Consider the following 24,035-nt stretch of genomic DNA (forward strand, 5'->3'; position numbering starts at 1 on the left):
GTTTGGGTGCTATGGGGCTTCAGTACAGCGACAAGTGTCCTTGTTGGTCACTTGCGTTACATCACAAAATTAAACAATCGCTATTTTTGCACTAGTGGCACTTGATCATCATATGACCTTGGCATTCTATATCTTATTAGGAAGCTCTCCAGGTCTGTTCTAAAAGTCTTAATTAAAAGTACAGTGGTACTCCGAGTTTCGTACAGCTCCCAACTCGAACAATTATTTAAGTGTATTATTGTAAGTGCTTTTGTAAGTGTATTTTTGGGGGTCTGAAATGGACTAATCTAATTTAATTATTCCTTATGCGAACAAATTCATTCAGAAACGGCACTCGAACAGCCTTCTGGAATGAATTATGGCCGAAACTCGGGGTACCACTGCAAAAGTAAAAGACCAAAAAAACTAAACCAAATCTGAATTCATGTGAAAAAGTTAGTGGTAAGCATTTAGCGTTAGCTTCTGCTAATTTTTTCAGCGGTTTAGCGTTAGCAGAGCAAATTTTTTAGTTAGCCGATTAGTGGTTAGTGAAGCTAACTTTTCAGTTAGCTGAGCCCACCACTGGTTACCAGTAGTATATATTTATTACAAGGAAAATCCCATACACCTACTGGTCATGTTCAGTGACCAGTCAATAGGTACCTAGGAGACTGTTGTAGGTCACAGCCTAGGGAAGGACTACTATGGAAATAAGCCATTATCTGGCTTTGTATATAAATATTAGCATCTGCAAAAAGGCAAAGTAGCAGGTGTTCCTTTTTATTTATTCTTTATCACTGAATAAAACAATTGCCTTTCTTATATAAAAAAAAACAGCTGAAACATTAGAAAGCTAGAGGATTATAATTTTTTTTTCCATTAAAGTCAAAAATGGTGTTTTGCAAGTATAGTGGACCCCCGGTTTACGATATTATTTCATTCCAGAAGTATGTTCAGGTGCCATTACTGAACGAATTTGTTCCCATAAGGAATATTGTGAATCAGATTAGTCCATTTCAGACCCCCAAACATACACGTACAAACGCACTTACATAAATACACTTACATAATTGGTCGCATTGGGAGCTGATTGTAAAGCGGGGGTCCACTGTATATGAATAACTGCCAAAAGCTGCTGGTAGAGGTTCAGGGAACAAGTATATACTCTACATGACTATACCTATACAGACTTTGTTAGAGTCATAGTGACACTGGTAGAAGAGTGATGTAAGTCCATGAACAATGAGTAAGATGATGTGTTGAAATTTGTTCTCATAGTGATACAATGCTTCTCAGTAGAGAGTAAGTCTTAGGGCCTATAAGAAAAACTTGATAACCATGCAAACTATTTTTATATGCAAATTCTCATATCAGGTACTAAATGGGAAATGAAGGACTTAAGGAGCAAAATGTCCTGGAACTAACCCATTATTTTATCAAAACAAAGGTAACAATCCAATCTGAACTGTACTGTGTCTATTCCTGATTTATTCAATAAGTCGTATAAGAAAATTTTTTGTTAGCCAAGAGAATGGAGTTTACCCTGTCATGTATCCTGGAAGTAGAGACATCAGGCATTGTGCTGACCATGTAATTAGTCTGGAGATGGACCCATTATGTCTACCAGGATTGTAACTCAATATCAACAATATAGTACGTATAAGGTAAGAGTATACCCTGCCTCAGTCTATTAGTGTTGTTCGTGGTAGGGTGTAACGAATCTCTCCCACTTGGAATCATAATTCCTACCAGAAAAAGCTTATACGCAATCCCATTAACCCTTTGAGGGTTTCGGCAGTACTAGTATGGCTTACGACCCAGGGTTTTTGACGTACTAGTATGCCTAAATTCTAGCGCCCTCAAATCTAGTGGGAGAAAGCTGGTAGGCATACATATGAAAGAATGGGTCTATGTGGTCAGTGTGCGCAGTATAAAAAAAAATCCTGCAGCACACAGTGCATAATGAGAAAAAAACTTTGACCGTGTTTTTGGAATAAAACAGCGACTTTGCACTGTATTTTCGTATGGTATTTATTGTTGTATTCTAGTTTTCTTGGTCTCATTTTATAGAATGGAAGACATATTACAGAAATTGAGATGATTTTGACTGGTTTTACAATGAAAAGTACCTTGAAATTGAGCTCCAAGTAGTAGAAATGTTCGATTTTTACCAAAGTTCAAAAGTAAACAAATCATGCCAAGTGTCCGATACACGTCAACTGGTGAGTCTAATATTCTTTCACAAGTGTGCTGATATTGTTTATACCATTTCTACACTAATGCAGCAGTCTGTATAGCAGTAAATCTTCTATTTTTTGTAAGAATAAAAATTGAAAGTGGAAAGCCAAAGAAATATAAGAGGGGCCTGGGGATGTGACTAATGAACAGAGGAAATGTTATTTTAGTGCCAGGAATGTCTTTCTTGTTTATTCTGGACCCTATTTGGAAATTGGCATCTTTTGAAATTTGTGTGAAATTGGCAAAATTGCTAAATTCTGACCACTGTATTGGATAGTTGAAATCAGTAAATGGGTGGTTTCTTGTACTCATTCAATAGAAAAAATGCAGTTCTAGAGAAATAGTTATGATTTTTGTCGACTAGTATACTGGAATCGGCCGAAAATAGGGCTTAAAGTGGGCAAAATCACCGATGCGTAAACACCGTCGAGACCACTAACTTCGCGAGAGCATAATTCCCTAAGTTTTCCATCAAATTTCATACTTTTGGTGTCATTATGATTGGGAAAAGATTCTCTATCTTTTCATAAGAAATAATAATTTTTTTTAAAAATTTGGCCGACCCTGAGAACAAGTCTCGGAGAGGGCCTGTCGACCCTCAAAGGGTTAATCACTGGCCCAATGTAGTTTTAAGATGTAATCACATGACCCTAACCCCTTGCATATAAATTTTTTTACCCTTCCCCCAATTAAAAGCAGAGTGGCTGTGTTCTGTTTTCAGTCTTGTGACTCAATCCTTGAGTGTGCACATGTCTACCCTGTGCTTTCACTTTCTTCCATCATTTGCCAAAAAAGAATTAATTGAAGAGGTAGTGTGGAAAGCAAGAAAGTAAATCATGAAGTGTGCCTCATAACATATAATAAATACACTGCTAATTGGTAGAGTACATAGAGAAAAATTAATATTTTAGATGTTTAATTACCATAGGTAAATCTTAAATAACTAAGTGTATACAAAATTTCAAGAGGAACTAGTGCCAGTTTTTTTTTTTTAACAAGTTGGCTGTCTCCCACCAAGGCAGGGTGACCCAAAAAGAAAGAAAATCCCCCCCAAAAAAAGAAAATCCCTAAAAAGAAAGAAAATCCCCAAAAAGAAAGAAAATCCCCAAAAAGAAAATACTTTCATCATCATTCAACACTTTCACCAGTTATATGTTCAGTTAAATAGAACAAAACAAGATGCTATTATTAAAACTTTTCATTGAATCCTTCTATGATGCATCTTGAATAATTTCATATTAGTCAAACATATGGTTGCTGATTCATAGCTAACCCACCTTGTGAGTGGAACTTTTAGATGACATTGTGATCTGTCCTAGACAACAATAGTTAAAACTGTAACTTATTTTTCTTCTTCTTCATGATGGCTGAGAAGTTGAAAGTTGATAGCTCCATCAGCTGAGTTACTGGTATAGGTACTATCACATTATAAAAAATAAAAAGGAGGTTAAAATTAAATACAGTGTAATAGGGGTTACTTACCAGTGGCCCCGAGAGGATGACCCTTTGAGATGAGTCCACCAGAGGGGTTAATAACATACTTTCCACCGTACGTATTATCACCCATGTCTATGAACTTCCCAGCTTCTCCCTCTCCACACAGGCCTACAGAATACAAAGATTCCTTAGAAAACATGTGTCCTGAAGAATTATTTATTAGTTTCCAATAAAACAAGAGCCATTAAAGAATTTAAATAAAGGGTTTCAACAATCTGCAACAATTGGACTTACCAAGAGCCTCATAAGTAATGAGTTCATTTGCCGAGAAGCAATCATGGAGTTCAATCACATCAACATCTGAGGGAGAATAGCCAGCCTGGCTGAAAACCTTCTTAGCTGCATTTTTTGTCATGTCATAACCAACCTAGAAAAAAAAAAAGGAAAAGATGAAATGATGAGTCTCTTAATATATAAGGTTACCTTTCAAATAAAGTCCTCCAGGCCAGCTTGTCAAGCGATATGTATTGTACCTGCTATGTAAGTTTAATTATTATGTAGTATCTGGTATACAACAGGAATGCACCAAGAAGTGGCAAAGATGAAAGGAAGGGCAAGCCAATATAAATCTTAAACAGTTTTGAAGCATATCTCAAATTTACACAACATAATTTATAATATTACACGTGGGATAACAAGTATACATGTATCTTGCTACTTCTACTTACACTTTGGTCACACTACACATGCATGTTCACTCATATATATTTACACACCTATCTGGGTTTTCTGATCTATTCTTAACAGTTCTTGTTCTTTATTTCCTCCTGTCTCCAATGGTGAAGTGGAAAAGAATCCTTCCTCTGTAAGCCATGCATGTCATAAGAGGTGACTAAAATGCTGGGAGAAAGGGGCTAGTAACTCCTTCTGTATAAATTACTAAATTTAAAATGAAATTAATGTTTCAACTCCTTATGATGTTCTACATTTACAGAAATTAAGATACTGTAATGACAGTAACATTATTCTATGAGTTTTCTAAAAGAAAATGCATAAATAAAAGACACTTATACTCACAAGCTTAATTGGGCTTTCATCCTCAAAAGTTGAAGGCAGGTCCGTCATCATTTCCATCGCAAGTATTTCAACTGCTTGGTCTTGCAAGTTATGAGAAATTACGAAATCTTCTGAGGCCAATATTGCTGCTCCAGAACCATCAGATGTAGGACAACACTGGAGTTTGGTCAGTGGTCCTGTGACTTTGGGAGACTCCAGTATCTGCTGCAGGGTGTACTCATCTTGGAACTGGGAGTACCTAATGAAGCACTTAACATGATTAGCACACAAGAGATGCTCCTCGCTTTATGATGGTTCGACTTACAATATTTCAATTTTATGATGGCACTATCGTAAAGTCAAAATATCGCCATCTTGCAGTACTGTATATTTATTGATAGGATAACATGTATTCATTTATTTACTTTTCAATACTGGTATTTAGTTACAGTAATTATTTGTTTATTTACTTAATCAGTGACAACAGTTATTTATTTACTTATTTATTTACCACATATTCGTATTCAACTTACGATGGGTTCGTCGGAATGTAACCCCAACATAAGTCGAGAAGCACTTGTTCTGAATGTAGGGACATGGTTGATGCTGGCTGTATTTATTTATTTATTTTTTTTCAACAAGTCGGCCGTCTCCCACCGAGGCAGGGTGACCCAAAAAAGAAAGAAAATCCCCAAAAAGAAAATACTTTCATCATCATTCAACACTTTCACCACATTCACACATTATCACTGTTTTTGCAGAGGTGCTCAGAATACAACAGTTTAGAAGCATATACGTATAAAGATACACAACATAGCTGTATTTATAGCAACAACAAAACTTGCACTGTACAGTACATGGTTTATTTTATGAATAAAGTTATTACTGAATTAGTACTTACTGCTACTGATTTATTAATTATTAACAAACTATTATTATTATCCTTGACACCAGCCATCTCTCACCAAGGCAGGGTGACCCCCCTCCCTGAAAAAAACACATTTACCATCATTCACCCAGCATGTGTCCTGCCAGAAGTGTAAAGACATGACAATTCAAATGAACCTATAAATTGCAACGTCCTCACTTCTCTTTCAGAGTGGTGGCATTATATTTCTTGCCTCCAGGTCTCATATCTGGCTAACTGGTTTCCCTGAATCCCTTCATACATGTTACCTTGCTCACCCTCCAATAGCATGTCAAATCACAAAAACCACTTGTCTCCACTCACTCTGATCTAACATGCTCACACATCTGCTGGATGCTCAAGCCCCTAGTGATCAAAACCTCCTTTACGCCCTTCCTCAAGTCCTTCCTAGAATGACTCCTACCCTTCCTTCAATATATCCCAGCTTAATATACCCTCTTGGTCATCCTATTCGGCTCCATTCACTCTAAATGCCCCCCTCCCCCCCAGTCAGCCAGCAGAATTATATCTTTGGCAACCCCACACAATGTTATTTCTACACTCCAAATTCCCTGCATAATAGTCACACCATGCATTGTTCTCAAATATGATATCTTCACTGCCTCCAGCCTCATCCTTGCTGCAACACTGAAAACCCATGCCATATCAGTACCAATCAAATTATGAAATGTAAACATACGTACATTGTAATCTTAGCAAAGAAATAAAATTTTTTTTTTGATTCTGATTTGATTTTGATACCACTATACTGTGGTACATTTCCCTCTTTGCCTCCCTGGATAAATTTCTTTGTTTCATAGAAGTCTCAACATATGACCTACCTTTCTCCCCCTTGTCTGTTATTTTTTTTTATTATCACACCGGCCGATTCCCACCAAGGCAGGGTGGCCCGAAAAAGAAAAACTTTCACCATCATTCACTCCATCACTGTCTTGCCAGAAGGGTGCTTTACACTACAGTTTTTAAACTGCAACATTAACACCCCTCCTTCAGAGTGCAGGCACTGTACTTCCCATCTCCAGGACTCAAGTCCGGCCTGCCGGTTTCCCTGAATCCCTTCATAAATGTTACTTTGCTCACACTCCAACAGCACGTCAAGTATTAAAAACCATTTGTCTCCATTCACTCCTATCAAACACGCTCACGCATGCCTGCTGGAAGTCCAAGCCCCTCGCACACAAAACCTCCTTTACCCCCTCCCTCCAACCCTTCCTAGGCCGACCCCTACCCCGCCTTCCTTCCACTACAGACTGATACACTCTTGAAGTCATTCTGTTTCGCTCCATTCTCTCTACATGTCCGAACCACCTCAACAACCCTTCCTCAGCCCTCTGGACAACAGTTTTGGTAATCCCGCACCTCCTCCTAACTTCCAAACTACGAATTCTCTGCATTATATTCACACCACACATTGCCCTCAGACATGACATCTCCACTGCCTCCAGCCTTCTCCTCGCTGCAACATTCATCACCCACGCTTCACACCCATATAAGAGCGTTGGTAAAACTATACTCTCATACATTCCCCTCTTTGCCTCCAAGGACAAAGTTCTTTGTCTCCACAGACTCCTAAGTGCACCACTCACTCTTTTTCCCTCATCAATTCTATGATTCACCTCATCTTTCATAGACCCATCCGCTGACACGTCCACTCCCAAATATCTGAATACGTTCACCTCCTCCATACTCTCTCCCTCCAATCTGATATTCAATCTTTCATCACCTAATCTTTTTGTTATCCTCATAACCTTACTCTTTCCTGTATTCACCTTTAATTTTCTTCTTTTGCACACCCTACCAAATTCATCCACCAATCTCTGCAACTTCTCTTCAGAATCTCCCAAGAGCACAGTGTCATCGGCAAAGAGCAGCTGTGACAACTCCCACTTTGTGTGTGATTCTTTATCTTTTAACTCCACGCCTCTTGCCAAGACCCTCGCATTTACTTCTCTTACAACCCCATCTATAAATATATTAAACAACCACGGTGACATCACACATCCTTGTCTAAGGCCTACTTTTACTGGGAAAAAATTTCCCTCTTTCCTACATACTCTAACTTGAGCCTCACTATCCTCGTAAAAACTCTTCACTGCTTTCAGTAACCTACCTCCTACACCATACACTTGCAACATCTGCCACATTGCCCCCCTATCCACCCTGTCATACGCCTTTTCCAAATCCATAAATGCCACAAAGACCTCTTTAGCCTTATCTAAATACTGTTCACTTATATGTTTCACTGTAAACACCTGGTCCACACACCCCCTACCTTTCCTAAAGCCTCCTTGTTCATCTGCTATCCTATTCTCCGTCTTACTCTTAATTCTTTCAATTATAACTCTACCATACACTTTACCAGGTACACTCAACAGACTTATCCCCCTATAATTTTTGCACTCTCTTTTATCCCCTTTGCCTTTATACAAAGGAACTATGCATGCTCTCTGCCAATCCCTAGGTACCTTACCCTCTTCCATACATTTATTAAATAATTGCACCAACCACTCCAAAACTATATCCCCACCTGCTTTTAACATTTCTATCTTTATCCCATCAATCCCGGCTGCCTTACCCCCTTTCATTTTACCTACTGCCTCACGAACTTCCCCCACACTCACAACTGGCTCTTCCTCACTCCTACAAGATGTTATTCCTCCTTGCCCTATACACGAAATCACAGCTTCCCTATCTTCATCAACATTTAACAATTCCTCAAAATATTCCTTCCATCTTCCCAATACCTCTACCTCTCCATTTAATAACTCTCCTCTCCTATTTTTAACTGACAAATCCATTTGTTCTCTAGGCTTTCTTAACTTGTTAATCTCACTCCAAAACTTTTTCTTATTTTCAACAAAATTTGTTGATAACATCTCACCCACTCTCTCATTTGCTCTCTTTTTACATTGCTTCACCACTCTCTTAACTTCTCTCTTTTTCTCCATATACTCTTCCCTCCTTGCATCACTTCTACTTTGTAAAAACTTCTCATATGCTAACTTTTTCTCCCTTACTACTCTCTTTACATCATCATTCCACCAATCGCTCCTCTTCCCTCCTGCACCCACTTTCCTGTAACCACAAACTTCTGCTGAACACTCTAACACTACATTTTTAAACCTACCCCATACCTCTTCGACCCCATTGCCTATGCTCTCATTAGCCCATCTATCCTCCAATAGCTGTTTATATCTTACCCTAACTGCCTCCTCTTTTAGTTTATAAACCTTCACCTCTCTCTTCCCTGATGCTTCTATTCTCCTTGTATCCCATCTACCTTTTACTCTCAGTGTAGCTACAACTAGAAAGTGATCTGATATATCTGTGGCCCCTCTATAAACATGTACATCCTGAAGTCTACTCAACAGTCTTTTATCTACCAATACATAATCCAACAAACTACTGTCATTTCGCCCTACATCATATCGTGTATACTTATTTATCCTCTTTTTCTTAAAATATGTATTACCTATAACTAAACCCCTTTCTATACAAAGTTCAATCAAAGGGCTCCCATTATCATTTACACCTGGCACCCCAAACTTACCTACCACACCCTCTCTAAAAGTTTCTCCTACTTTAGCATTCAAGTCCCCTACCACAATTACTCTCTCACTTGGTTCAAAGGCTCCTATACATTCACTTAACATCTCCCAAAATCTCTCTCTCTCCTCTGCATTCCTCTCTTCTCCAGGTGCATACACGCTTATTATGACCCACTTCTCGCATCCAACCTTTACTTTAATCCACATAATTCTTGAATTTACACATTCATATTCTCTTTTCTCCTTCCATAACTGATCATTTAACATTACTGCTACCCCTTCCTTTGCTCTAACTCTCTCAGATACTCCAGATTTAATCCCATTTATTTCCCCCCACTGAAACTCTCCTACCCCCTTCAGCTTTGTTTCGCTTAGGGCCAGGACATCCAACTTCTTTTCATTCATAACATCAGCAATCATCTGTTTCTTGTCATCCGCACTACATCCACGCACATTTAAGCAACCCAGTTTTATAAAGTTTTTCTTCTTCTCTTTTTTAGTAATTGTATACAGGAGAAGGGGTCACTAGCCCATTGCTCCCGGCACCTTAGTCGCCTCATACGACACGCATGGCTTACGGAGGAAAGATTCTTTTCCACTTCCCCATGGACAATAGAAGAAATAAAAAAGAACAAGAGCTATTTAGAAAAAGGAGAAAAACCTAGATGTATGTATATATATATATGCATGTGCGTGTCTGTGAAGTGTGACCAAAGTGTAAGTAGGAGTAGCAAGATATCCCTGTTATCTTAGCGTGTTTATGAGACAGAAAAAGAAACCAGCAATCCTACCATCATGCAAAACAGTTACAGGTTTTTGTTTCACAGTCATCTGGCAGGACGGTAGTACTTCCCTGGGTGGTTGCTGTCTACCAACCTACTACCTACTGGTAGTATGTTATATGGTTCAATTTGTTTTCCATAGACCCATGTGCTGCCATGGTTATCCCCTGGATACAACAGACCTCGATATAAAGGGTAAAATCCACTGGTTAAATTGTGCCTTTAACTCCTTTATTTTCAATGTTTATTGCTAGTAACTCCTTCTCCTGTATACATTACTAAAATTAAAAAGAGAAACTTTTGTTTTTCTTTTTGGGCCACCCTGGTTTGGTGGGATATGGCCAGTTTGTTGAAAGAAGAAGATCTATAAATTGTTTGTACAGTTCTATATTAGGTATAGAGCAGAACCTTTTGGTGCTTTTATTTGGTATTTTTAAACATTATCCTGATTTCATGGACATTTTGACAATCATTCCTTATTAGTCTGTTACACTGAGGGTTTACTGTACATTCACTCCCCGTAAATTCTCCGCATCATTCAGTCTGATAAGTAATCTTTCATTATCTAGATATTTTGCTACTCTCATCACCTTGCTCTTTTGTGTATGTACTTTTACCTTTCCTCCTTTTACATTATTTTTTTTTATTAACACATCGGCCGTTTCCTACCAAGGCAGGGTGGCCTGAAAAAGAAAAACTTTCATCATCATTCAATCCATCACTGTCTTGCCAGAAGCATGCCTACACTAGTTTATAAAACTGCAACATTAGCACCTTCATCCAGTACCATAACATTCATATCTTGTACAACCCCATCTATGAATATATTAAACAACTATGTTGACATCATACATCTCTGTCTGAGCCCTACTTCTGTTGGAAAATAATCCCTCTCGCTTACACATCCTAACCTGAGTCTCACTATCTGTAACTTTTCCCATGCTGCTACCTTATTCATTTTATCATATGGTTTTTCTAGATTCATAAATATGATAGGAGCAAAAACAGTACAGGTCAGCCATCACTAATCTGGAAGTCAGTTGTCCGGTTCTATTAGCAATCCGGCACTAATTTCGGCTAGCATAATTTCAAATTTCATCATTATACTGACTCAGAAATTGTGCAGATGGTTGTAAATCCACAGCAGCAAGTCAGTGGAGGAGAAAGCAGTGATGAAAATGAGGAAGATGTAGCAGAAAGAGTCTCTATTGATAGGTTAATTAAGTGTATTCTAACCTAACCACTCTGTATTCTGGCAAACTCACTAATCCAGCACACTACAGGTCCCAGTGATGCCAGATTATTGATGGCCAACCTGTAGTAATAATAGTAGCAGTAGTAGAAGTAGTTGTAGTTTTTGTTGCAGTTGTAGTTGCTGTTGTCACACTGGCTATCTTCCAACAAGGCAAGGTGATCCAAAAACAGTACACACAGTCAAAATCACTCATCCAAATATCAATTTTGCCAGATCTTGTCAGATATCACAATTCAAATAACCTTCCAAACTGCAACCTACCCACTCAGACTTTAGAATGCAAGCACTGTACTTCCCACTTCTAGGGCTCAAGTCCGGCTAACCAGTTTTCCTGAATTCCTTTGTAAAAGTTACCTTGCTCACATTCTAACAGCAAATCAAGGTATAAAAGGCACTTGTCTCCATTCACTCCAGTCTAACATGTCCACACAAGCTTGCTGGATGCTCAAGCCCCTAGGACTCACAACTACCTATACCTTTTCCTCCCTTTACCCCTCCAACCCAGTGGGAAAACAACAGCACCCTTGAGTGAATCATCTATAATTATGAATTACATCAGGTGAATTTCCCCAATGAATATATTAATGTAAAAGAAACAGTTAGCCAGATTTGAGTCCTGGAGGTGGGAAGTGCACTTCCTGCATTCTGAAGGAGGAGTGGGAATATTTGTAGTTTTGAACAGTAGTATCAGTGCCCCTCTAGCAAGACTGTAATGGAGTGAGTAATGATGAAAGTGTTTCTTCTTTTTTGGGTCACCCCTGACTCAGTAGAAGATGGCCAGTTAGTTAAACAAAAAATTAAAAAATAATCTGGTTATCACTGTTGTCAACATGAACCCCCCCCCTAGAAAAAGTGTGGGCCCCCTTGTAGTGTGGTGGGAAGTAAGATTCAATTTTACACTGTATCATGATGGCAGAGAAAGATATAAAAACTGACCATATCACACTGAAACAGGGCTGCCTGAGTATTTCCTCTTGCAGCTGTTACCCTTTGGAGAGAAGCTGAAGGGGTAAATGAGGTATTAAAACAGATATAGAGATATACTTACGGATTGTTGGTAGAATGCTTGTGGTTCTTGTAAGCTATCTTGGCCAAATGAACTGGTGTCGTTCCATATTTTTTCATGTGTTCAATACCAGCATTTCCAAAGAGCTGTGCAGTCATAGGAGCTCTCTCTATTTCAGCCATGTTTGCTAAGCACAATACATGCTTCTCCATTGGATTTTCACGATCATTAAACTGTGGAAACAAATTCTCGTATCTACTTCAAAAACTGGTTAATGGGTTTATAAAGACAGATAGCTATGTCTATGAGAATTATATAAATAAAAAAAAAAGAAGGGCTAAACAAATATTAAGAGAATGTACATTATGGCAAATGAGCATAGAGTACAGTTGTCTCAACAGATTCACATGGGGTTATGTTGCTAAAGATCCTACAAAACTAAAAATTACTACTCATACTGTACTATTTTGTACTTGTCATACAGTGAATAATTTATGCACTGCTACTGACTGTACTGCCAAATTAGTTTATTACAAAGTCTAAGTATAGCACTGAAAAGTTTCCATACTACGATATACTGAAACACTGGAAATTCTCAAGTAACGAGTGTTCCATAGATATAGCACCTTCGGTAGAACCTTCAATCAAATTCACAACTGAAGAGGTAAAAGATAGACAGATGCCATTTCTGGGCATATGATCTTCAAGAATGAAAACATGATTTTAGGGTAAAAATCAAACCCACTAACAAAAATGATTTTCACGACCAATATACTGTGGAAACAAATTCTTGTATGTACTGGTTAATGGGTTTGTAAGGATAGATATCTATGTTTCTTCCTAAGGGTTTGTAGGATTTGTTTATCACTCACCTTCCTCAAAGAAGAAAGTGACTACATTGATGAAAATCCTCCTGGAACTTTGCTATAAAAAAAACATTTCATCACTGGCTGCTGGAAAAAAGAGCAGAGAAGATACTACACACAGTGCCAGACAAGATTCCTTCCCCAGCAGATACATGCTTCTACCTGTCAACAAGACAAGCAATAACCTCTCAAAATCCTTAACCAAAGCCAACATCTTGGTTGTCACCATACCCTCCAACACCATAAAGGACTTAGTAAGAAAAAATTATGACAAAAACACTACTGCCAGCATCTACATGATACCTGTGGAGGTTGCAATAGTTTATATGTGGGTGAAACTTTTAGATACCTAAAAATGAGGATTAATGAACACAGAGGTGCCTGCTAGAGGTGAAGCAAACAATGCCTGCATTATTCACCACAGCAAGGAAATCCAACTGTTGAACTTTCCTGGCATCAAATTAGCTATCAAGAGAGCAGACAGACCCAACTGGACTGGAATCTGCTCAGGCTGCCACAGCTAACACCATTGCACAGATATCAAGTTCATTCGTAATTTCAGAAACACTGCCAAACTTATTCTCATCTGGCATTACACTGCTGTTACATAAAACTACATGGAAGAGCACTGCAGTCAGTCTAATGGCACTTCCTAATTTTGAAGCACTTCATGATTCCACTTGGCTGAGCCACATTATAACATGTGAAGTCACCTGCTTAGCTCTATATCTCATATCACACTTTCTCCCCTATATATGTGATCCGTTTGCTTATCTTGTGAGAAGTGATAAAGTCCCTGGTGGACAAAACATTTTCTCAATATGTCAAAAACAGCATACAGTGTCTTTTTAACAGAGGAAAACCTTCGCAATACAAAGGTCTCCTTCCTTCAAAAGGAATACTAGATATGAAGAGTGTTACTTCAAAATGAAATGACCACTGGGGGGACTCCTGACTAGAAAGCAGATCCTTCATGATGCCTCCTGTCAAATATAGTGGTCAATAATATGTATATTCATTTACTATAAATAAAGTACCTCATTACTAACCTTATTAGTGAGAGAGCCACGCTCCATTTTCTCAAAACCAAGAGCAAGAACACAATCAGCCTGTCCTCCCAAGATAAGATTGCGAGCCATGTAAAGAGCAGTTGACCCTGTAGAGCAGTTATTGTTGACATTGTAGACAGGTATACCTGTCATGCCCACTTCATATAACGCGCGCTGGCCGCAAGTTGAATCTCCTGATAAACAAACAAATAATTAATACTAATAAATAAATGCAATAATAGTAAAACACTACTAATAGGTACAATACCATCTATATAACTTAAAATGCAGTCAAGAGAATACGTAAAGATATTCTACTATAGAAGAAGTCCTCAAGCCATTTTGAAACAAAGATATTGTAATTCTTGTTTTCCTTGACAGTTTTATTTATGATCTCTGGTTACTAAGTAACTTCTTATTCCCAGTATGTATTCTGAAACTGCATAACCATTTTTCAAATACTCTAAAGTTACTGGTGGAGTTCAAATTGTGTGATTCATGCTATATAGTAATGATCTGTGAGCTGATTAAATTCTGTATGGTATGGATCATTCACCTTATTTAGAAATTTATGATATATGCACTGCTAACATCTGCTTACCATTTACTATAATATCTCTAAATGTAATTAAGCCAAAACTATTTAGAAAGAGCCTTACCATAGACATATCCAACACAGGCATGTTCAACCTTGTCATAGGTGACTTTAGCATCATTAAGGGCCTTTTCAACAGCTTCTTTTGCCATGGCTGGATAGCCAAAGTCATCTCTCCGACCAGGCTTCTCGAACTGCAGTATAAAGGAAAATTACGAAGTTAAATTTAGGAGAAAATGTTATCTGCATACAAAAACAAACATTACATAAAAACAAAACCCTCCCTAAAAGGAGGCTTCTTGATGCCATTGAGGGGCTTTGGATCCAAGGAAGTGAACCTGTTGTCCAGTGCCTTGAATCAAATCTGATTACCTCCCTTTCCCCCAGGTGCTACATGGGGCCCCTATGGGTGCAGTATCTCACTCTAAATATAATAAACAAAAAATATATGATACACAATTCTTCAACAGAGGGTATATCATATACTGGTAAATCAATAAACAATTAATTAAAAAAAATTTTTTCAAGTAATTCATAGTTACCAAAAATCTTATGGAAGACACAGAAGGCAATTTAAAACTTTAATTTGGAGAAAATTTCTTATGCTGAATTGATAACATGGTGCATGGAGGTCAGTGATGGAAGAATAAGACAAAATACTGGATTTCAAAAACTAATTAGATTAAATTCAGAATTTAATTTATTAAAAAATTTAATTTCTTCTTAATTTCAAAGTTCAGAAGTTTATACTGTCAGGATTCACACAGATTTTTTGCTACCTGGCAGCATACACTTCTGAACTTTGAAATTAAGTAGATTAAAAATGTAGACAAATTATGGAATGAGGGCACTAGTAGCTCAACAATTTTTTTTTTTTTAAGAATGGGAAACATTAGCCAATAATTAGCATAGTAATATATTTAGCTAGGTTAGGTGATTAAAAACTTCTGTCTTACAGTTACATGCTTACCTATTAAACTTAAACTTTTATAATATAAAAATAGATTACAAGGGTTTGAATAGTAACATTCTCAAGTTAAAATGAGTACAAAATATTTACTGTTGTATAACAGATTATGTAAAACTACTACAACGATATCTACAATAAATAAAGCTTGAGATATATTATCATAACTTGACCAGTGTCTGACATAACTACAACAAATAATATACCATAATAGACATATACATTTTTCATGAAATAGAATTTCTTTTATACATAAAAAAGTAAAAATATAAAAGAAAACCAAGTTTTCTTTTTTTTTTTTTTTTTTTTAACAAGTCGGTCGTCTCCCACCGAGGCAGGGTGACCCAAAAAAAGAAAGAAAATCCCCAAAAAGAAAATACTTTCATCATCATTCAACACTTTCACCACACACACACATTATCACTGCTTTTGCAGAGGTGCTCAGAATACAACAGTTTAGAAGCATATACGTATAGAGATACACAACATATCCCTCCAAACTGCCAATATCCCAAACCCCTCCTTCAAAGTGCAGGCATTGTACTTCCCATTTCCAGGACTCAAGTCCGACTATATGAAAATAACCGGTTTCCCTGAATCCCTTCACTAAATATTACCCTGCTCACACTCCAACAGATCGTCAGGTCCCAAGTATCATTCGTCTCCATTCACTCCTATCTAACACGCTCATGCACGCTTGCTGGAAGTCCAAGCCCCTCACCCACAAAACCTCCTTTACCCCCTCTTTCCAACCCTTTCGAGGACGACCCCTACCCCTCTTTCCTTCCCCTATAGATTTATATGCTTTCCATGTCATTCTACTTTGATCCATTCTCTCTAAATGACCAAACCACCTCAACAACCCCTCTTCTGCCCTCTGACTAATGCTTTTATTAACTCCACACCTTCTCCTACTTTCCACACTCCGAATTTTCTGCATAATATTTACACCACACATTGCCCTTAGACAGGACATCTCCACTGCCTCCAACCGTCTCCTCGCTGCTGCATTTACCACCCAAGCTTCACATCCATATAAGAGTGTTGGTACTACTATACTTTCATACATTCCCTTCTTTGCCTCCATAGATCACGTTTTTTGACTCCACATATACCTCAACGCACCACTCACCTTTTTTCCTCATCAATTCTATGATTAACCTCATCCTTCATAAATCCATCCGCCGACACGTCAACTCCCAAGTATCTGAAAACATTCACTTCTTCCATACTCCTCCTCCCCAATTTGATACCCAATTTTTCTTTATCTAAATCATTTGATACCCTCATCACCTTACTCTTTTCTATGTTCACTTTCAACTTTCTACCTTTACACACATTCTCAAACTCATCCACTAACCTTTGCAATTTTTCTTTAGAATCTCCCATAAGCACAGTATCATCAGCAAAAAGTAACTGTGTCAATTCCCATTTTGAATTTGATTCCCCATAATTTAATCCCACCCCTCTCCCGAACACCCTAGCATTTACTTCTTTTACAACCCCATCTATAAATATATTAAACAACCATGGTGACATTACACATCCCTGTCTAAGACCTACTTTTACCGGGAAGTATTCTCCCTCTCTTCTACACACCCTAACCTGAGCCTCACTATCCTCATAAAAGCTCTTTACAGCATTTAGTAACTTACCACCTATTCCATATACTTGCAACATCTGCCACATTGCTCCAAGTACATACAATAAAACATACAACCTATTTATCAATCTATAATATTTAAAGAATATCTTAGTAATGCTTCTTCTATTTGTATAACATTATATAACACACACTGGCACCTTATGTAAATAATGCATATTGAAAAGTTAATTTTTTTAATAGGTGATTATAACTACATTCTGCTCTATTCGATATACGTGTAAATGGTAAATACTTTGATAATTATTATTACTATCATGGAGAGCGCCTATGGGGGGGGGGGGGATGGAAGGCATTCAGGCTTAATTAAGGGAAGTGGAATATAGATCCAATTCCCTTGATCAAGAGCCCTTCACCAGTACCTAGGGACCTCCCTCGAGTGGGTATATACCTAGAAATAAAACTATATATTATCCCGATGCACGTAACCATGACTGCGAAGATATGCGAGACCCACGGGCAGTATCACCATGACTTGCTTTATATCCAAACACTGAACAGTACAAACTTCTCGACCAGTCACATACCTTTGTCATGCCCACACCGACCACAAAAACACGCCTGGGTGCCATTCTGAAGACGTTGAGCATAAAGTATGACAGAGTGTTGCAACAGCAAATTACTTAGCCTTCCTCCCGTGGCCTCGACCAGCTGACTGACTGTTATTGTTATTGTTTATCAGCTGATGAGAGCCGACACCCCCGCCCCTCCCCCACAAAAATCAGCCCCAACACAACACTTGCCAACAATCTCACGAATAACAACTAAACTTTCTTTTTCTAAACTGTTTTAGCATTAAATCAGTTTAGAAAGAGACAAAAAGTACTTAGAGAATATAGTTACAGGCAAGGAATAAATGTGATTTATTTTGCATAATTAACTCCCATTAAAGCCTTAAATTCAACAAATTTTTCCTTTTTATTACTAATGTATTTCATATTTATGTGTTATTTGATTGACTCAAGTTTATTATATTTGTATTGTAATTCATTTTCATACATTTGATCTGCTCGTTTTTTTAATAAGGTTAATAATCATGACTAATTTTTATTTTAATAATAATAATAATAATAATAATAATAATAATAATAATAATAATAATAATAATAATAATAATAATAATAATAATAATAATAATAATATTTTTTATTCGCCGGTATTCTCCCGGCCCGGGTCTTTTCCAATAGTGGTGACCCGGCCTTGGCTCCCTATCTGGGGAGTGTCTCGAGACCTAAGTCTCCCATGGGAGGAGGTACAAGTACCTGGAGTTTACCTGGAGAGAGTTCCGGGGGTCAACGCCCCCGCGGCCCGGTCTGTGACCAGGCCTCCTGGTGGATCAGAGCCTGATCAACCAGGCTGTTACTGCTGGCTGCACGCAATCCAACGTACGAGCCACAGCCCGGCTGGTCAGGTACCGACTTTAGGTGCTTGTCCAGTGCCTGCTTGAAGACAGCCAGGGGTCTATTGGTAATCCCCTTTATGTATACTGGGAGGCAGTTGAACAAGTCTTGGGCCCCTGACACTTACTGTATTGTCTCAACGTACTAGTGACACCCCTGGTTTTCTTTGGGACCAAGTATCCCCAGGCCTAGCCACAGTCCCCACCCTCGCAGGGAGAAGCTAGGCCTCTGGTCTGCCATCTGCCCCAAAGGGACTCGTGGGGATGGCAGTCTTGCGAGTTGCAGGTGGTAGCAAGCTCAGGCCTTTAATAATAATAATAATAATAATAATAATAATAATAATAATAATAATAATAATAATATTTATTTTTACAAGTACATATACAAGGTATACAGACCATAGCTGACATCAATGACATACTACTATATAGAAAGCCGCTTGTTATACAGATCATTTCAGGCAAATTAGGTCACTTTTATCCCCCAGGATGTGACTCACACCGGTCGACTAACACTCAGGTACCTATTTACTGCTAGGTGAACAAGGACAGTAGGTGTCATAAGGAAATACGAAGATTTGCGGACCCCTGTATCTAGATCAGTGGTTCCCAAATTATTCCCCGGCTGCCGCCCCCTTGGCTCTCAGACCACGTCCCTAGCGCCCCCACCACCTCTTCCTTTATATCAAATTACTGCAAATTCAAAACAATAACAAGCCTGGAAGGTTTCATGGCTTCATTTGAAAAGACCTTCTCACATATCGGTTGCTGTTGGTTATTTGGTGCTGATACAAATCCACATTTCAGATACTTCACACTATATTGCCTACAATTTTTTTTTGTCTGCTGTGCTGCTGCCATATTTTATTCTGGAACAAAAAAATAATAGCATATATAAAAAATGGTCATAACTATGACCATAATTTTTAAAGGAGTGGACCGGTAAGTCAGGACACACTTGTCCTGTTTTCTGACGAACCTTAACTAACCTAACAACAAAATATATTTTCTTTGTAAAAATCGTGCCAGCCACAACAAAATGCAGCAGAAAATACATAAGGAAACATATACCAATGCATTTACTAGAAGCACATGACACAACAACACTTGTATGAATGTTAAACTATAAATCATGTACTTAAGAATTACAAATGACAGCTTTAGCACAGCAACACTTCTATCTCTCTCTCTTTTCCTCTCTCTCTCTCTATCTCTCTCTCTCTTTTCCTCTCTCTCTCTCTCTCTCTCTCTCTCCTCTCTCTCTCTTCTCTCTCTCTCTCTCTCTCTCTCTCTCTCTTCTCTCTCTCTCTCTCTCTCTCTTTTACTCTCTCTCTCTCTCTCTCTCTCTCTCTTTTCCTCTCTCTCTCTCTCTCTCTCTCTCTCTCTCTCTCTCTCTCTCTCTCTCTCCTCTCTTTCTCTCTCTCTCTCTCTCTCTCCTCTCTCTCTCTCTCTCATCCTCTCTCTTCTCTCTCTCTCTCTCTCTCTCTCTCTCTCTCTCTCTCTCTTTTTTACACAGGATTTGACAAGGTTAAGGATTCCCTAACTTTATTGGCAAGCTAAGGAGTATTACCTACATCAGCTCATTTGAAAGCATTTTTATTGTTATGAGACATACAAGTAGGGAACAGGATGAAGTTGGAGCCATCTGTGGGCCAGCATTTTCATTTGATCAACTGACTTTAACTCGTTGACATCATTATGCAGTACGAATGTGTTCCATACTCGAGTCATCCTGGGTATATATGATCTCAGATGGAGTGATGTTCTGGAGAAGGGTACAGCCAGAGTGAAGTTGCTGCTTTCTGCCCGTCTTGTGGTATAGAAGCTTGCTTCTCGCTGTCCTCGAAGTGGATCCAAGTGTGGTACTTTGACAATATTGGCCTTGTACATAACAGTAAGGCCAACCACATCCCTCCTGTGTTGAAGGCTCTGCTGAATTGACAGATCTATCCAGGATGGGTCCAGGCGAAAGATGAGACGTCTTGCTCTGTTCTCTACCCTGTCAAGCAGTCGCAGATGAGAAGGGGGCAGGCAAACCAAGAAAGTGGAGCATACTCAAGATGTGATCGTACTTGTGCCTCGTACAGAATCTTGCAACCCCTACTGTCAAGCAGATGCGAGATACGGTGAAGTGCTGTAAGCTTCCTGGCTGCCTTGTTTGCAAGATTTACAAAGTGGTTCTTCATGGTCAGTTTGGAGTCAAATTTCACCCCAAGGATATCAACTTCTTCCCCAGTTGCCAAGACCCTCCCATTCATCCTTACTACTGCACCGGCATTACCATCATGGTGCCTAGAGACCATCATCATTTGTGTTTTCTCAGGTGCAAATGTTACTTGCCATCTATTTCCCCAAGCTGATATACCTCTCTCTCTCCCTCTTTCTATCTTTCTCTCTCCCCCTCTCTCTCGTTTCTCTCTCTCTCTCTCCTAGGCTTTTCCCTCACCCCTCACACACACTCTGAAAATACATAAGCTTCTCTCTCTGTGGTAAAATACATAAGCGTCTTTCTGTGGTAAAAAAAGGGGTACCCAAGAGGGCAGAAAATCAGAGGTCTGGTGGATGAACCCAGGAGGGAAGAACCTGGGAGGGAAGATTGGGAGTTGGAGCTCAAAAAAAGGGAGGAAGAGTGGGGAAGAGGAATAAACCTGAAACAGATTAGAGAGACAAATGACAGTACAGATACGACATTAGGAACTTCTATATCAGTCACAGACAAGGGGACTGTAGGGAGAAAAGGAACTATGCTGTATGTGAAGGTCCTATCAGACCCACATGGGGCCCAGGAAAAGACGAGGAGCACACTACGACCGAATGAGAGGTCTGAAGACAATGAACGTATGCCATATGCACAGACTCTAACAGACAACTGCAGTGGGAAGGAACAACTGAGCACAAAAGACAGTTCACTGAGCATAGGGGCTTCAGCAAGGGCAGGGATTGAAGGCAGGAATGTTTCAGTAGAAGGCACTAAAACACCTCAGAGGATGCAAAGGGAGACACAGTGGGAGGAGGAAAGGGAGAGGTCAGTGTTTGTCTATGGGCTCCAAGAAGTTGAGAGGGGAACCTACGATGAAAGAAAACAGGAGGAGGAAAAAGCGATTGAAGGTATCATGAAAACAATAGATGAAGGCAACATGACCCAAGTGACAAATTTTCGGAGAATTGGGTGGTTTGCGAGTGGGAGAAAACGACCTGTCAAAGTAATTTTCAAGGAAGAATCAGCTCAAACCAGGATCCTGCAGGAGAAAGCACGACTGAGAGACAAACCGGAGTACCAGAGAGTGTACTTCAATCACGACAAAACACAAGAAGAAAGGATGATACCGAACGAGAGGGTACAAAGACGAAAGAAGGAACGAGAGGCAATGATGAAGATGAGCAGGACCCAGACCCAGGTGGAAGGGCAAACACCCCCCCAGAAACACCTTCAGAAGGACTCCAACCACGGCAACCCCAACACAACTGAACAATCTAAACCAAAACACGCACACAGTTCCCTCTGCCTCCACACCCCCCACATCACAAACCTCACCCCTACAGAAGCCCCCTATAGGCACTCTGCCCCCACCTCCCTCATCACAAACCCCACCCACACCACAAACCCCCATAGGCCCCCTCCAGGGCTCCTGCTCCCCCAGCCCCAATATTCTCCCAGGACCACAGTGATAGAAAAGTAGCTAAAGGTTTGGTACATGAACGTGGATGGAATAACGAATAAACATGAGGATTGGCATGAAAGAATCAATGAGAAGTCTCCAGACATCATAGCAGTCACAGAAATGAAACTCACTGAGACAATAACAGATGCAATCTTCCCACTGGGATATCAGATCCTGAGGAAAGATAGAAGGAGTAGAGGGGGAGGAGGGATTGTACTGCTCATAAAAACCGATGGGGATTTGAGGAAATGGAAGGCATGGATGAGATTGGAGAAAGGGACGACATAGTAGGTACAATTTAGTATGGGGAACATAAGGCAGTCATTACAGTGATGTATAACCCACCAAAGAACTGCAGGAGGCCAAGAGAGGAATACAAAGAGAATAGCAGAGTGATGGTGGACACACTGACTGGGATGACAAGAAAAGCTCACTCGAGCAGAGCAAAGTTACTGGTTATGGGCGATTTCAGTCACGGAGATCAAGTGGGAAGACCTGGAGCCACATGGGGGTCCTGAAACATGGGGAGAGCCAAGATAATGGATATGGTACTGGAAAACCTTATGCATCAACATGTCAGGAACACTACCAAAGAGAGAGGGGAGGATGAACTAGCAAGACTGGACCTTGTGTTCACGCTGAGCAGTTCAGATATTGAGGACATCACATATGAGAGGTCCCTTGGAGCTAGTGATCAAGTGGTTCTGAGTTTTGATTATATAGTAGAGTTACAAGTGGAGAGGGTAACAAAAGTTGAATGGGAAAAGCCAAACTGTAAAAGGGGGGACTACACAGGCATGAAGAATTTCCTGCAGGAGGTTCAGTGGGACACAGAACTGGCAGGAAAGTCAGTACGAAATGATGGAATATGTAACAACAAATTGCAAGGAGGCAGAGGAAAGGTTTGTTCCCAAGGGCAACAGAAATAATGGGAAGACCAAAGCGAGTCCTTGGTTTACCCAGAGGTGTAGGGAGGCAAAAACTAAGTGCACCAGAGAATGGAAAAGGTGCAGGAGGCAAAGGATCCAGGAAAATTAGGAGATTAGTCAAAGAACCAGAAACAAGTATGCACAGATAAGGAGGGAGGCCCAGCGACAGTACGAAAACGACATAGCATCGAAAGTCAAGTCTGACCCGAAACTGCTGTATAGCCACATTAGGAGGAAGACAACAATCAAAGACCAGGTGATCAGGCTGAGGAAAGAAGGTGGGGAACTCACAAGAAACGATCAAGAGGTATGTGAGGAGCTCAACACAAGATTTAGGGAAGTATTTATAGTGGAGACAGGAAGGCCTCTGGGAAGACAGAAAGGAGGGGGACACCATCAAGGAATATACCAACAAGTGTTGGATGACATACATGCAACTGAAGAGGAGGTGAAGCAGCTGCTAAGGGCCCTTGATACCCCAAAGGCAATAGGACCAGACAATATCTCCCCGTGGGTCCTTAGAGAGGGAGCAGAAATACTGTGTGCAACTAACCACAATTTTCAACGCATCCCTTGAAACTGGGCAACTACCTGAGGTATGGAAGACAGCAAATGTAGTTCCCATTTTTAAAAGATGAGACAGAAAAGAGGCACTAAACTATAGACCTGTGTCACT

At 39.5% G+C, this 24,035-nt stretch overlaps 1 protein-coding gene across 1 annotated transcript in view; it reads right to left on the bottom strand.

Moving 5' to 3' along the window:
• Window positions 1-18,056, bottom strand: part of ScpX (Sterol carrier protein X-related thiolase) — a 46,602-nt gene extending 28,546 nt beyond the window's left edge. The window contains exons 1-7 of the mRNA XM_053785562.1: window positions 17,897-18,056; window positions 14,804-14,933; window positions 14,145-14,338; window positions 12,272-12,462; window positions 4,732-4,969; window positions 3,949-4,081; window positions 3,700-3,822 (exon numbers count right to left, since the gene is read on the bottom strand). Of these exons, the coding sequence (XP_053641537.1) occupies window positions 3,700-3,822; window positions 3,949-4,081; window positions 4,732-4,969; window positions 12,272-12,462; window positions 14,145-14,338; window positions 14,804-14,933; window positions 17,897-17,959 (1,072 nt within the window). The 5' untranslated portion in view covers window positions 17,960-18,056. The remainder of the gene's footprint in view (window positions 1-3,699; window positions 3,823-3,948; window positions 4,082-4,731; window positions 4,970-12,271; window positions 12,463-14,144; window positions 14,339-14,803; window positions 14,934-17,896) is intronic.
• Window positions 18,057-24,035: the final 5,979 nt, after the last annotated feature.

Source organism: Cherax quadricarinatus, chromosome 35 (genome assembly GCF_038502225.1).
Source record: "Cherax quadricarinatus isolate ZL_2023a chromosome 35, ASM3850222v1, whole genome shotgun sequence".
Lineage (NCBI taxonomy): Eukaryota > Metazoa > Arthropoda > Malacostraca > Decapoda > Parastacidae > Cherax > Cherax quadricarinatus.